At 36.8% G+C, this 15,245-nt stretch overlaps 1 protein-coding gene across 1 annotated transcript in view; it reads left to right on the forward strand.

Annotated features, from left to right (window-relative positions):
- The window catches only part of LOC120300699 (kinesin-like protein KIF26B), a gene marked incomplete at its 5' end in the record, with an annotated part of 121,150 nt that overhangs the window by 75,808 nt on the left and 30,097 nt on the right, over window positions 1-15,245 (forward strand). The window contains one exon of the mRNA XM_039327024.1: window positions 13,407-13,569. Coding sequence (XP_039182958.1) covers window positions 13,407-13,569 — 163 coding nt within the window. The remainder of the gene's footprint in view (window positions 1-13,406; window positions 13,570-15,245) is intronic.

A 15,245-nucleotide genomic window follows, 5' to 3' on the forward strand; every position in this document is an offset into this window, starting at 1 on the left:
CATGCTGTTTCACATTCAAAACAAACTTTTTAGTTTACTTTGGATAGGTTTCAAGTTCGTAATATCTCTGTTTCAAGATCAAAAAACTTGTTTGGGAAATGTGAAATGCATTGCAAAGACTGAAAAGAATTAATGCAAAGTAGTTGTTTTAATCTAGAAATAGGGCATTTTGCATTTACAGTGCCTTGAATTCAAAATGTATAGATATACCTGTAAAGCACTAAGCATCCTATTGATGTAACATTTATAAAATCTATCTTGTCTTAATAACTTAACATGGCTTTTTATGGCATTCCCAATTAATCTTCCGTCTATAATAGTGCTTAATTCCTGCAAATAATTATGAAATAATGACTTGCAAACCCGTTCAAATAATTTTAGCCAAAAAGTTTTATTTGTTATTCCTTCATTGTCTTATTTGTTGTTCTTTCATCTTGTTGTTACTTCATTCTTCTTGCTTCATTATGTTTATCTTTTAATTAAAATTGTCCTGTATTTGTCCTGCATACAGTACCCAATTTTGAACAATTAATTGTTCAAAACTAAGCATAATATTGCAAAAATAAAATGAAAAACTTAAAGTTAATGTAAATATCTGTTTAAATTTTACATTGGGTTACAATTCCCATCATCTGCTATGACTTAGTAGTTTTAGTTTTAAGTGGTAAAAACACTATCGTGCACAATCAGGTGATGCTAGTTTGGGATGGTCAGGAATCTAATCTATCTTTGCTTATTGTGAAATACTTAGAATTGTGTGCCAAGGATTAGACAGAAGGGCATTTGACACTTAAACTACATAAATGGCACATAACAAATGTAAACTAAACTGAATCTCCCTACAGTAGGGGTACCCAACCCCCAGTCCGTGGACCAGCACCGATCCATGCCAGAAACCGGTCCATGCAAACAAGCGAAGCCCCCATCCGTGGGATGCAGGCAGACATGAAACCACGCCCCCTCTGTCTGTGGAAAAAACTCTCTCTGTTGAACTGGTCCCTGCCCTACAGGATCTGCAAAGCATGTATAGAAACTATTGTGCTGCCAATATGTCGCACTTGATTTTATTATTTTACTGGACAGCCCACTGGCTCATCCTTTCAGACAGATTTCTTTACCTAAATAGAGAACAGAATGACCATGGGTGGGCAAAAAAGGTGTGGGGGAGAGAGCAACTTCCGACTTCTCCATTGACATGCTTATGGGAAGCTGGCATCAGAAATCATGATCGTGTGACTTCAGTTGAACCATGGCAACACTGGAATGGCCACAAGTTTGCTAACTCAACGGGTCTGAAGATCCTTGAAATTTCAGTTACATAGGAACTTCTAATGCGGCAAGGCAAGCTAGCACCTGCATTTTCTTGCTCCGTGCAGATTGCAGGAGCATTTCAGCCCCAAAGGCTGCTGGATGCAGGATCCAGACTGCCAAAATTCTCTTTGGAAGAAAGATAACTAAGTAGGAAATTGACCTTTAGTTGCCTGGTGCAGACCCTTTTGTTGGATCTTTTACCGTATTATCAGGTAGGTTTTGCCAGATGTTAACCAACCTTCAGGTTCACCTCCTTGCAGTATGTTTTTAAACTGCTTGGTAGTGAGTGGGTAAAGACCAGTCAGATGTCAGATCTTCACCCATTGCTGATCAATTCTTGCTCATCCTTTGCACATTCACATCGGTTTGCCTCTACAGTCTTAGTTACTTATGGCAAAGTTTCAGTTTCTTTGCCCTAAATAGACCTTCGTAGTTTTTCCAATTCTGCTTCTGTGAATATTTTATTTTGTATAAATTTCATTAGTATATAGATGTTATTTATTTACACAGAAAGATACACATTCAGACACAAAGTTTATATTTATTTACTACATGACATAATTATCCTGAGTTACCCTATGCCGGTCATTTATTATACCAGCCTCAAGGGCAAATATTACATTGTCATGGAATAATCACAAATCTTGTTGTTGTTAGTTGCAAAGTCATGTCCAACCCATTGCGACCCCATGGACAGTGTTCCTCCAGGCCTTCCTGTCCTCTACCATCTTCTGGAGTCCATTTAAGTCCACGCCTTCAGTGACTCCATCCAGCCACCCCATTCTCTGTTGTCCCCTTCTTCTGTTGCTCTCAATCTTTCCCATCATTAGGCTCTTCTCCAGTGAGTCCTTACTTCTCATTAGGTGGCCAAAGTACTTGAGTTTCAACTTCAGGATCTGGCCTTCTAAAGAGCAATCATGGTTGATCTCCTCTAGGACTGACCGGTTTGATCGCCTTGCAGCCCAGGAGACTCACAGGAGTCTTCTCCAGCACCACATTTCAAAGGCCTCAATTCTTTGGCGTTCAGCATTTCTTATGGTCCAACTTTCACAGCCATACATTGCAACTGGGGAAACCATGGCCTTGACTATACATACTTTTGTTGGCAGGATGATGTCTCTGCTTTTTAGTATGCTGTCTAGATTTGCCATTGCTTTCCTCCCCAGGAGCAAGCGTCTTTTAATTTCTGTAGTCCCCATCTGCAGTGATCTTGGAGCCCAGGAAGATAAAATCTGTCACTACCTCCATTTCTTCCCCATCTATTTGCCAGAAACTGAGAGGGTCGGATGCCATGATCTTGGTTTTCTTAATGTTGAGTTTCAAGCCAACTTTTGCACTCTCCTTCACCCACATCAAGAGGCTCTTTAGTTCCTCTTCACTTTCTGCCATTAAAGTGGTATCATCTGCATATCTTAAAGTTGTTGATATTTCTCCTGGCAATCTTAATTCCAACTTTTGATTCATCTAGCCCTGCCTTTCTCATGATGTGCTCTGCATATAAGTTAAATAGGCAGGGCGAAAGAATACAGCCTTGCCAGACTCCTTTCCCAATTTTGAACCAATCAGTAGTTCCATGTCCAGTTCTACTGTTGCTTCTTGACCCGCATATACGTCTCTCAAGAGACAAATAAGATCTCTAATTCCTCTGCCTCTTCAAAACCCTGCCTATACTTCTGGAAGTTCTCCAGCCACATACTGATGGAGTCTAGTTTGTAGGATTTTAAGCATAACTTTACTTGCATGTGAAATGAGTGCAATGATGTGATAGTTTGAACATTCTTTGGCATTGCCTTTCTTTGGAATTGGAATGTAAACTGACCTTTTCCAATCCTGTGACCACTGTTGAGTTTTCCAAATTTGCTGGCAAATTGAGTGTAGCACTTTTACTGCTTTGTCTTTTAAGATTTTGAATAGCTCAGCTGGAATAATGTCACCTCCACTAGCTTTGTTGTTGCTCAGCTTTCCTAAGGCCCATTTCACTTCACATTCTAGGATGTCTGGCTTGAGGTCAGTGACCACCCCGTTGTGGTTATCAGGGATGCTAACTCGTTCTTGTATAGTTCTTCTGTGTAATTTTGCCACCTCTTCTTAGTCTCTTCTGCCTCTGTTAGGTCCCTGCCATTTTGGTTCCTTATCATGCCCATCTTTGCATGAAACGTTCCCTTCATATCTCCAATTTTCTTCAAGAGATCTCTGGTTCTCCCTATTCTATTGTTTTCTTCTATTTCTTTGCATTGTTCATTTAAGAGGGCATTCTTATCTCTTCTAGCTATTCTCTGGAATTCTGCATTCTATTGGGTGTATCTTTCTCTTTCTCCCTTGCCTTTCGCTTCCCTTCTTTCCTCAGTTATTTGCAAAGCTTCCTCAGACAGCCATTTTACTTTCTTGCATTTCTTTTTCTTTGGAATGGTTTTAGTTGTTACCTCTTGTACAATGTTGCGAACCTCCATCCATAGTTCTTCAGGCACTCTGTGTATCAGATCTAATTCCTTAAATCTATTTGTCACCTCTACTGTATATTCATTAGGAATATGATTTAGTTCATACCTGAGTGGCCTAGTGTTTTCCCCTACTTTCTTCAATTTAAGTCTAAATTTTGCAACGAGAAGCTCATGATCTGAGCCACAGTCAGCTCCTGCTCTTATTTTTATTGACTGTATAGAGCTTCTCTATCTTTGGCTGCAGAGCACATGATCAATCTGATTTCTGTGTTGACCGTCTGGTGATGTCCATGTGTAGAGCCGTCTCTTGGGTTGTTGGAAAAGAGTGTTTGCTATAACCATTGTATTATCTTGACAAAATTATATCAGCCTGTGCCCTGCTTCATTTTGTACTCGAAGGCCAAATTTGCCTGTTATTCCGGTTATCTTTTGGCTTCCTACTTTAGCATTCCAATCCCCCATGATGATAAGGACATCATTTTTTGGTGTTGATTCTATAAGGTGCTGTAGAGCTTCATAGAACCGGTCAATTTCATCCTCTTCAGCACCAGTGGTTGGGGCATAGACTTGGACTACTGTGATATTGGTTTGCCTTGAATTCGAAGTGAGATCATTCTGTCATTTGGGGGATTGTTTTCCAGTATTGCTTTTCCTACTCTTTTATTGACTATGAAGGCTACTCCATTTCTTCTGAGGGATTCTTCCCTGCAGTAGTATACCTTATGGTCATCTGAATTAAATTCACCCATTCCTGTCCATTTTAGTTCGCTGATTCCTAAGATATTGATGTTCAGTCTTGTCATCTCTTGTTTGACTACGTCTAGCTTGCCTTGATTCATGGATCTTACATTCCAGGTTCCTATGGAGAAAAGATCTTTACAGCATCGGACTTTCCTTTCACCACCAGATATATCCACAGCTGAGCATCCTTTCGGCTTTGGCCCAGTAGCTTCACTCTTTCTGGTGCTACTAGTACTAGCCCTCTGCTCTTCCCCAGTAGCATATTGGACACCTTCCGACCTGAGGGGCTCATCTTCCAGCATCATATCTTTTTGCCTTTTGGTACTATCCATGGGGTTTTCATGGCAAAGTTACTGGAGTGGGTTGCCATTTCCTTCTCCATTTCCTATATAATTTTTTTTAAAAAGCCATTGGATTGTTTCTCACCAGGAGATAACAACATGCATTTTGTAATGCATATGGTTTAATTTTAGTTTTCATCCCTTTCTCTTTTGGAGAATGGAGGGTAGAATCTGTAAAGTAATGGAAAAGATGAAAAAGGAAAGCAGAAAAAACTTAGTGAAAATTTAATATGTTTGCAATTGGAATAAAATATAAAAGATAGACTAAATAATATTCCATGAGCAGGGGAAAATCTTTATTTTTTACATTGGATTTCTTTTATACCTCCCTTTTGCCAAGTTTGCTTTTTTTAAATGGGTTCTGAATATTTGATATTTCATACACTAATATTACAATCAAAGAAATACATCTAACTGTAGGAAAAGAACTGAGAAGACTTTTCACCAAGGTGATAAATTTGTGCTTGATTAAGATGGCTGTATGCATGGGCACGAGAGAAGTCCAGAAGAGGAAATGAGTTTGCATAAAATTTGCGGATACTAATGTTAGAAGCATAGATGCACCATAACGATTACTATCTCTGAGTAGAAATAATTATAACAGAATATATACATCATCACAAGAAAGAAATCTTAATAAATGGCAGGCATTAGAGATAGCTGTTTGATCTATGTTAGGTGCTGTTGAACACCAATTTCAAAGGCCTGATTTCTTGGAAGGTTATCTTGAACTGGACTTAAGAAGTCTTCAAATAGGGGGCTGTCATGTATGAAATACAACCTTTATTGTCATTTTTTTACTGTGAGCACATTGGCACACATTAAAAATGATTTTTTTTGCTTGCTGTCAAAAGTGTACATATACATAACACACATTTGAACATGTTATATACAATGTATGTATAAACCTACATCCTTACATATAAATAACATATAAATATTAATCACTGTCCATCTTGAATACATAGTGGAAAGAGGAAGCTTCAGAGTTTACAAAGTTAATACTGTATGGAACAAAACTGCGACTGAATCTGGATGCTCTGCTTTGGATACTGCTAGGCCTCTTCCCAGAAGGTGACAAGGAAAACAGGTCATGAAGAGGATGTGTAGTGTCCCAGACAACCCCTATTCAAGCAACGCTTACATGTTATGTCCTGGATTGGAAGGAGAGAACAGCCAATGATCTTTTCTGCCATCCTCACTACTCTCTGTACTGCCTTTCTGTCTGAAGGAGTGATGCTTCCAAACCAGACTGTAACATTACAGTCAAACCTCAAGAAAAAAAGTTTCCTGGTGGAAAAAGAAAAGGAATCCTCTTTTGTGTGTGCACACAGCATTTCTAAGCCTTAAACAATGTCAAGAAGGAAGCTATGTATATATCTTAGCCATTTAGAAGGGAGAGAATCCATGAAAACTCTGGGCAATAAAACAGAATAAAAGCAATAAGAAAATGCAATAATAAATATAAGTCCTGTCCATCGGCAGTCTGAAATGCTTCTAGTCTAGATACAAATTTATTACTTCAATAAGAATTGGATCAGGATAATTAAAACCAATAGCATCAGAATAATTAAAACCAATTAGTGGACAGACAGTTTAGTGGGAATAAAGAAGGAGAAAGTAGTATAAGGTACTTATTTCATTTGAAATCACTGTATTATATCAAGCAGATAAATTTTAGGAATGATAGACAGTAGTGCAGTCTATTCCTCTTCATGAAAAAGACAAGCTTCCTCAACCCTTCGCATGGAAAAAAGAGTGAGGAAAAATAAAACTCTGATTTGCCTATACAGTAGTTAGGTTTCTCATTTGAAAGTACAGTATTTGTTGAAGTTCTTGGGTTACTACTTTAATCTCCCCCCCCCCACAAATCTTACTAATCAGGGTTCTGAGAGATTTCTTTCCTGGAATTAAATTTGTCTAGGGTCCTGAAACCAGCAGACTGACAATAGCTCAGTTCTTGGAAATGCAAAAATGATGTGCAGTAAGAACAGTCAGTTCAAGTTACAAGAGTAATTGGTTGAATAATCAAGACCAAGTTACTATGGTATATGGCCATGGTGGCGAACCTATGGCACGCATGCCACAGGTGGCACACAGAGCCCTCTCTGTGGGCACACGCACCCTCACCCCAGTCCTAGGCTTCAGTTGGGTTTTATAAAACCTTTTCGCTTTAGGCCTCCACCACCGTGTGCAAAAAAAAAAAGTTCACTCAATCAATTTCAACTTCTCGCGGGAAAAAAAAAGATCTCACAAAGTTGGAATTGATTGATTGAACTTTTTAGTCCCACCCAGTCTGCTGTTACCACCACAGCCCACATGCCCACCCAATGACCACGCCCACCTGGCACCCGAAGATACATAAGTGGGTTTTGGGTTGCAGTTTGGGCACTCGGTCTCTAAAAGGTTCGCCACCACTGGTATATGGGAAGAAGGACCAGATGATCACAGGGCTGGGGATATTTGATTATGTACTATCTCTTAATTTATTAAGGAGATTCTGCCTGTTCCTTTCAACCAACCAATTAATCTAAAGGCTGTAGTTCTAATTCAATCTGATCTCTCACGTATTTTCCAACTCCAGTGAAAATACAGCTGTGTCTATGATAGGAATAAACTTAATATGGTGATTGTAATCTCTTTCAGAGATTACAAATTAAGTCCTTTTTTAAATAATGTTTATTCCAAATAAAAGACAGAAATTAAATCTACTCCAAATATGAACCAACTAGAAATGTCAGACTGAAATTTGGTCTTAACCAATCTTGATTGGTGTGGACTAGAGCTGGTTTGAAGATAATCCTAAAACATAGTAACTTCATTTCCAATTTCAGGGCTGCTGATTCCTTTAACCAAGCAGAATGAGCCATACCAATCTATACTTGAAAATCCACACTAGACATCCTGAGCAGATTAAAATTGGCTTACGGTATTTTAAGAATTGTCAAAATTTTCTATAAAGGAAGCCAACAGTTCCTCATCTCTCTACCCATAAGAAGCTCACTCAGCTGTCCACCATCAAAAATTGTTCTGTGATTTTGCCGATATTGTATGTCCATATACATGCATATCCATATACAAAATATACAAGGCATCATTATGATACAGTTCTACTCCACAGTTGTTTAGATTTGGCACAAGCAGATGTAACTGACAGTATACAATCCAAATATTCTATCAGCTTGGAAGATCTGAGTTGGTGAACAATTCATTGGTAATAAAAGATGTCTGGAGCAATTGATTGAGAGTATTGATTGCTTAGTTCATCCACAAAGTCACTGGTCAGTCACTGACAAAGTAAACGTCAAAGTCAGAGACTTCTAATGGCATTTTCAGAAATAGTACTATGTAAGATGATTGTAAGAAAAGAGAACTATGATGGGATATTCAACCAGCCTCTTCCAAATGTTTGTAGTATATTACTTACCTGTATCTTTTTTAGACTACATTTTCAGCAAATCATCTTCCCTATACGAATTAAGTTAATGTCTTCATAACTTAAATTATTTTCCTTAATATAATAAAAATGCAGCTTGCTTTATTCTGAAGGAACACTGCTGTTATATTTAGATTGTAAAGTGTGAAATTAAAAATCCAATGAACTAAATTAATTAATTGCAACCTGAAAAATCACAAAAGCAGTTATACAGTATGTGACTAGTGGTTTTGCTCATTGATTTACAAAAAAATAAAAGCAGTTATATGAGACTGGTACCATTTATTCAGAGATTTAAAAAAATAGCAAAGCCCTCCATCATTAGTATAACTCATAGAAAAGTACAGAATTGGTAGGAAAATGGGTCTGAATATAAAGAACAAAGCGTACTCAAATTGTGTGATTAGCAACATTTTCCTTTGCTTGCTTCTTCTTGGAAGCCAGATTTAGATAGGATAAGAGGGAGTCAGCTGACTGTAGCCTATAGCAAAGTAGAAAGAATCACCAAGATAAAGTTAGAGAAAAATGAGTTGGTTTGAATAGAGATGGTATAGCTAAAAATAAAACCATCTGTTCTTTATGAGGGCAATTTGATTAATTTGTTACATTTCAACACCCAGGATGGATTTCCGTGTAATGTAAAGAGGGTTTATGAACGAAGTACATCCATCATGTGTAGTCTGTAGAGAGACTACATTACTTTTCTGATGATGGCCCCATATTCCCTGGAGACCTAAATGTAATCTGTTGTTGCCCTTTTGCTCTGACATTTGATGTTTTACTTTGAGGGAAATGTGAGCAAATAAAAGGCTAGATATTGATTTCTGCACTGAAGTTAATAATTTCCACACATGTTATGCTTGGAATGGTGGTTACTATTATACAGAATTTGATATTACAATATTTCTTGATGAACAGAGAATATATAAGTCTGTATGACAAACTTTTTGCGTATCTCAGTTCAAATCTAAGTCGGGTCAGCAGCAAAATGAGTACAGTTGTTTTATTGTGGACTTAACAGACTTTTGTTTACGTCCCAGAATATCATGTACAGAGTACTGGACACATCTGCAAAACTTCCAAACTTTGTAATAGTCTGTATACTTAGTTTAAATATGATGAGAAAGTGACTATCAACTTATCCATTGGAACTAACAATTTGGTTTGTTGCATCAATATCTTCAGTCTTTTTAGAAACAAATAATTAAGAAGTAATTTTGTAACTTTTCATTATATTCACATATAATAATATAGTACCTGATATAAATTCTATACTGTATTTACCTGAAAGAAAGACGTGTTTTAGCCAGTTGTTTTTAATTCTATAACTTGTTTAGTTATTGAATTTATCCAATAAGGAGGTAGGGTTTTTTCCCCCTCAGATGGCCTATGAACTGAAGGTTATTTTACATTCACTGTACATATACCCACAAATGCACACATCTGAAATAAAATTTTCAAAATTGGTTTATGTCGACTTGACAAAGGGAAGCTAGGTATTTTATGGAAATTTTCCGTGTGCTTATAATCTCTCTCCCCCTTCTTTTTTATGCTAGTTTTCTATGAAGGATAAACAAACAGTATCAGATCCCTCCTCTGTTTCTTTTATAGTGGATGTGACTTGATTTATGACCAATGCTTTTACTGTATTTAAGTAAACTGTTGCTCCTGCTTGGAAAGTAAAACTTGGTCCCAGCCTGAGAGCACATAAAAACTCCTCCCTCCTTACGGTTAAGCTGCTATATATTTTAAATTTTGTATTATTGTAATTGTTTTCACTTTTTATTTGCCATCTAGAGTCACTGTTGAGATGACTGGCTTTACAAATTGGATGGATGGATGGATGGATGGATGGATGGATGGATGGATGGATGGAGCTTGGCTGCAATTTTCTTATATTGGGAGCACAGTCCTTCATTAAACTTTCTCCAGAACTAGGTTTCATGTCAGATGGTCTTTCCTCATCTGCATAAGTTCCTGCAGTGTTACGATTTCTCATTCATCTTCTTTTTTCAACGGACTTATATTATTCCATTTTTCCATTAGAAAAACAAACATTCTTAAAAAGCAGCAGACTTACCTTCTAAGGCAAATAAGCAACCAAGAGCAGTCTTAATTGTTATGTTTGTAACAGGGCATTCCTAATCCCTTCTTAATGTGGATGCGTCATGCTGTCTAAGTAAATACATCAGTGCTCAAGTCAGGTATCAGCTTCTAAGCATCTGCATTAATAAACTGGTTCTTTCTTGCCCGCATCGTGTTCTTCCCTTCCCTAGTCTCTACCAGTAACAGCAAAACTGCTATGTTTCTGGAAATGCTTTTTAGAAACAACAAATGAACTAGTGGAATTGTAAAAATCATGTTTATGAAAGAGTATATTCCATTAGATATAGTTTTAATAAATACAATTATTTAGCAAGTGTTTTAATATATGCAATTTAATTGCTCCTACATGTTTTTTTTCTGCCAGGGGGAGCAGCTAAACAAAACAAAGTTAGAAACCTCATTCATGCATTGGAGTTGTGTCACAATAAATCAGGGAACATGGATTGCTTATAATGCTAAATAAACCACAGACTTTCCTGATTATTTAGTCACTGTCATGGACAGAAGAACTGGCACCACTGATCATTGTTTACTACCTCATTAAATGCACTTGAGAGATTATCATTATGTGCAAACTGGCCAGCCAAGTACTTGAGAGATTAAAGCCAACAACTTAAATGGTATCTAAAGGATAAAGAGCAATTCAGAGCAATGTCTGCAGCCTTGCTGTAATATATTTCCACAACTTCCCAGGCATTTAATAGATTTCTTATGATATATTTAGAATCAAGGCTACAAATATCTTAAAAGCTTTTCAGTGCAAAAGCGTAGAAACACATCCTTGAAATAAAAGTTTAATGTGCTAAAAAGACTTTTTAGAAATAAGAAGAATGTTTGTTACCTATAAAAAGGAGAAATACTGGGAAGCTTTCATAACATTTTTTCTAGGAAGTTATTAATTTATTGAGATAAGACTATTCCAACTAACACTTTCTACATGAATATAATTGCATCCAAATATCATAAATAATTTTAAAGAATTGCTGGTTCTATAACAGTAGAATAATAGAGTAGACTTTATGAATGTTTTTAATCTTACATTTTTATCCTCATTTTAAAGATTTACATTTTATATATAAATTTTTATATTGCCATACTTTTGATGGCAGTTTTCATTGGGGACTGCATGATATAGGGGCCACCACTGTGAAGACTCACCTCTGGCCTTCCACCTCTTTAATCTCACTTTTAGTGGTGAGTTTAAGAAATCCCATTTAGGAGGAACTCGCAGGGTATATTGATTCCAAATACACAGATGCTAAGCCATGAACCAGCACTTTGAGTTTGACCTGGAAGTCTATTGTTAACTAGTCCGGTAGCCCCAGTATAAGTGTAGCACGTTGAACCTACTTTTTATCAAAAGTTAGGCCACTGCATTTTGTTCAGTCCCCATGTAAATCATGCGGCAGTAGGGTAACTTCAAAATAATAGAATTATGAATTGCTGCTGAAATTTTTTATACTTTTACTTCAAGATTTCATCAAACTTTTTTTTATACTTCCTATTAATGTAACTTCACACTCTTACATAGTTCCTTTCTCTTTGTTTCATACAAATTCTACAACCTATTTCCTTTTATTCACTTCATACTGTTTTACATTTACATGTACTTTTTTCTTCCTGTTGTCATTCTTTCACTCTATTTTCTTTCTGAAATTTCCTTTGTCTTCCATATCCATTTCTTCTCCCCAAATCTACTTTTAACAGTATAGGTAGTCCTTATTTAGCGACCACAATAGGGACTGGCCAAGCACTCACTAACTCAATGATTAAGCAAAACAGTCACTAAGTGAAACACTATGCCCACAAAATTATTTTCATTCCTGGTGTACATATTCAAGAACGTGTGTGTTGGGGCAGGGGAGAATTAGAGGAAATTTAGAGGAAAAAAACAGTGCTTCTGAATCCTTACAAATGAATCTCTGTATATACCCACATCCACAAACATACATGATATGTATACACAGACACATACCCCTACATGTACACATAGACATACATATATAGACACACATACCATATCTCTATCTCTCTCCACACAGACACAAACACACATATAGACATACATATATACATATACATATTATAATCTATTCCTTTGCAGACAACCAAGGCAGTGTGACTAATCTGTCAGAGGTACATGTCATTACCATTTGAAGAGCTGCTGTTTGGCATTTCAGGAGGAGAGGAATCTCATTAAGAAATAACGGGGTATAGTTTTTAAGTGAATCACAGATTTCTCCTGCTCAATTCCTATCCATTTTAGCAGAGCTTTCACAGAAGCAGCTCCCAGTGGATGCTCATGTTAGTAGCACTGAATTAATGCTTCTCATCACCAGCAAATACACATAGGGACTATTTTACTTCTGAATTGTCTTAGGTACTGCTGACAACAGCAAGGTCTTTCTTTCTTTGTTTCATTCATTCTTTTCTCACTTTTGCTTAATTTTTACAGCTCACATTTGCACATAGGAATAAACTGATAGCATTCTCATTTACCCAGGTTCTTCATTGCCAAAGCAATTGTTATGCAGCACCATTTCCAGGTCTGATTACCATCAGAGAGTGTGCAAGAAAAAAGGTGGCAGGACATTAGAATTTTAAAACTGAGCCCATTTAGTTTACTCGGAATGTGACAGAAACATAAACGGCAGAAACCAATCTCATCTTCATTCATCAAAAAGAAATCAGCAGAGATGAAGCCAGTGCTGTTTTTGGAGGTCTTCTTCTTCTTCTTTTGTGTTTTATTGTTTTGATGCAGTAGAATTTTCCCTTGAAATTCTGGTTTTCCACAAGTCACTTTTCCTCTGTTGAAGGCAGTAGCAGGAAAATATACAAAAAGAGAAGCTCTTTTCACCATCATTTACTAACTTGTTCAACTGCACGTATAGTACACTAGAATCGTTAAGAACCCGTACTAATTAGCATTCCATTAAAAGGATGAAATCCTGCTAAAACCCCAGGTCTGATCCTGACAGTGCTAGTGAAACATCGCTCACTAATGCAGTCTTAATTCTTTTTATTTGGCAGAGACAGCAAGCTGACCATGTTGCTCCGAGAGTCCCTTGGGAACATGAACTGCCGTACCACCATGATAGCTCACATTTCAGCAGCTGCAGGAAACTATGCTGAAACCCTTTCTACTATCCAGATTGCATCCAGGGTTTTAAGAATGAAGAAAAAGAAAACTAAGGTAAGGGCAGTCTTTGGTTGTCATTCATTGGAAAAAGCAAAGCAGCCCAAGGTCGTAAATAAATGGAAGGCCACCTCCACGGAAATCAATAGTCATGGTTTTGAGTGCGTGGCAGTATATTTAAGAGTATGTGTGGAAAGGAGGGGGGGGTCATATGTTTTGTACTTAGTGAATTATGCAGTGCTTTTAACAGCCACATACATGGCAGAGAACTTGTGTTCTTTTCTTAGAATATTATTAGTACAGAGAGCTGCTTGAAATTCAGCTTTCTTTATCATAATTCATATTAATAGCCTGTGGATTATAAACCAATTTTTTGAGATCAGTGAACAGATTCCACAATTATTGCTCCCTAACAGTTTGTTCACGGAAAGAAACCTCTGCAAAACAATAGGTTGTTGAGTGTGACATCAGTGTTCATTTCCCTGTAATTTTCTCCATCACTTTTTCCAAGTACAAGCGTGTCAGGGCATTTTAAGCCAATGTTATCAGTTAGCGTGTGAAATTAAGCTCAATTTCTGGTCTGAACTCTGTATAATTTTCTGAAGAAATAAAACATTTGCAAGATGAAGGTATTTACTGAGAAGTTGTGGCTGTAGTGTTTATTGAGCTCAATATTACTTCTCAATGCTACCTTTTAAAAAGTTGTTTTAACAAATTAGAGCGGCGCTGAAGTAACACAAAGACAAACAAGAAAGAGATCACAGCATGAATTTTCAGTGCTGTTTTCAATGGGGGCTCTGGGCTTGGTATTTTTAAAATATTTAAACAGATGTATTAACATTTGTTGTCTGTCACCCAGAGTCACTTCCTTGAGATGGGCAGCTATTTGACTGATAAATAAATGAATAAATAAAATACTTTTTACATTGTTGTTCCCCATTGAAAATTGGGAAACACATACTTTTTGTTTATATGCAGTTGTTTACAGTTTCACAATAAGAAAGGAATTTACATGGCAGGTGAAGAACTTTGGATATTATTTCAGTTAATATTTTCTAGCATCTTTAGTGAAAATAACAACTTACAAATATTTCCTGAGCCAGCAAACAGGCTTTCTATTCTTTATTTTAGATTTTTTGTTTGTTTGTTTCCTCCTCATAGAATTCTTTTAGCTCAGAGGCACTCTTAGTTATCTCTGCACACACTCTGGGTTTGATGTCTTTTTACAAATTTTTAATCTTGTTCAACTCTGGGGACTTTGAAGGCCATTCCAAAATGGTTATCTTTCTTTCCTGCAATGGCTGATTTTCAAGAGTGGAGTCAGATCATTGTCCTGTTGAAACATCCAGCTTATTTTCAGATTCAATTTCTTCAGTGACTGAGGGACATCTAGAGTGTGTTGATATTTAATTGAATCCATTCTTCCTTTCACCCGCAATATTTACTGTATCATTGGCTTCCACACAACCATAAACCATAACAGAGCCATCCCCATATAATTAGTAATGTGTTATTTCCTTCAAATGCTCTGCTCTTTCTTCAAATGGGTCTTCTGTTATCATACCCAAATACTTCAGTTTTTGTTTTATTGATCCGACCATTTTGTTTCAAAACTTTTCAGGTTTATCAAGGTTTCCTTTTAAATTCTTTAGCCCAGAATTGAATGTGGTGGGTGGCAGCTACGTCAAGTAAACAAATAAATGATTACTTTCATAATTATGGTTAAAGATTTC

Source organism: Crotalus tigris, unplaced genomic scaffold, assembly GCF_016545835.1.
Source record: "Crotalus tigris isolate CLP2741 ecotype Arizona unplaced genomic scaffold, ASM1654583v1 scf7180000024349.2157984, whole genome shotgun sequence".
In the NCBI taxonomy this organism is placed as follows: Eukaryota; Metazoa; Chordata; class Lepidosauria; order Squamata; family Viperidae; genus Crotalus; species Crotalus tigris.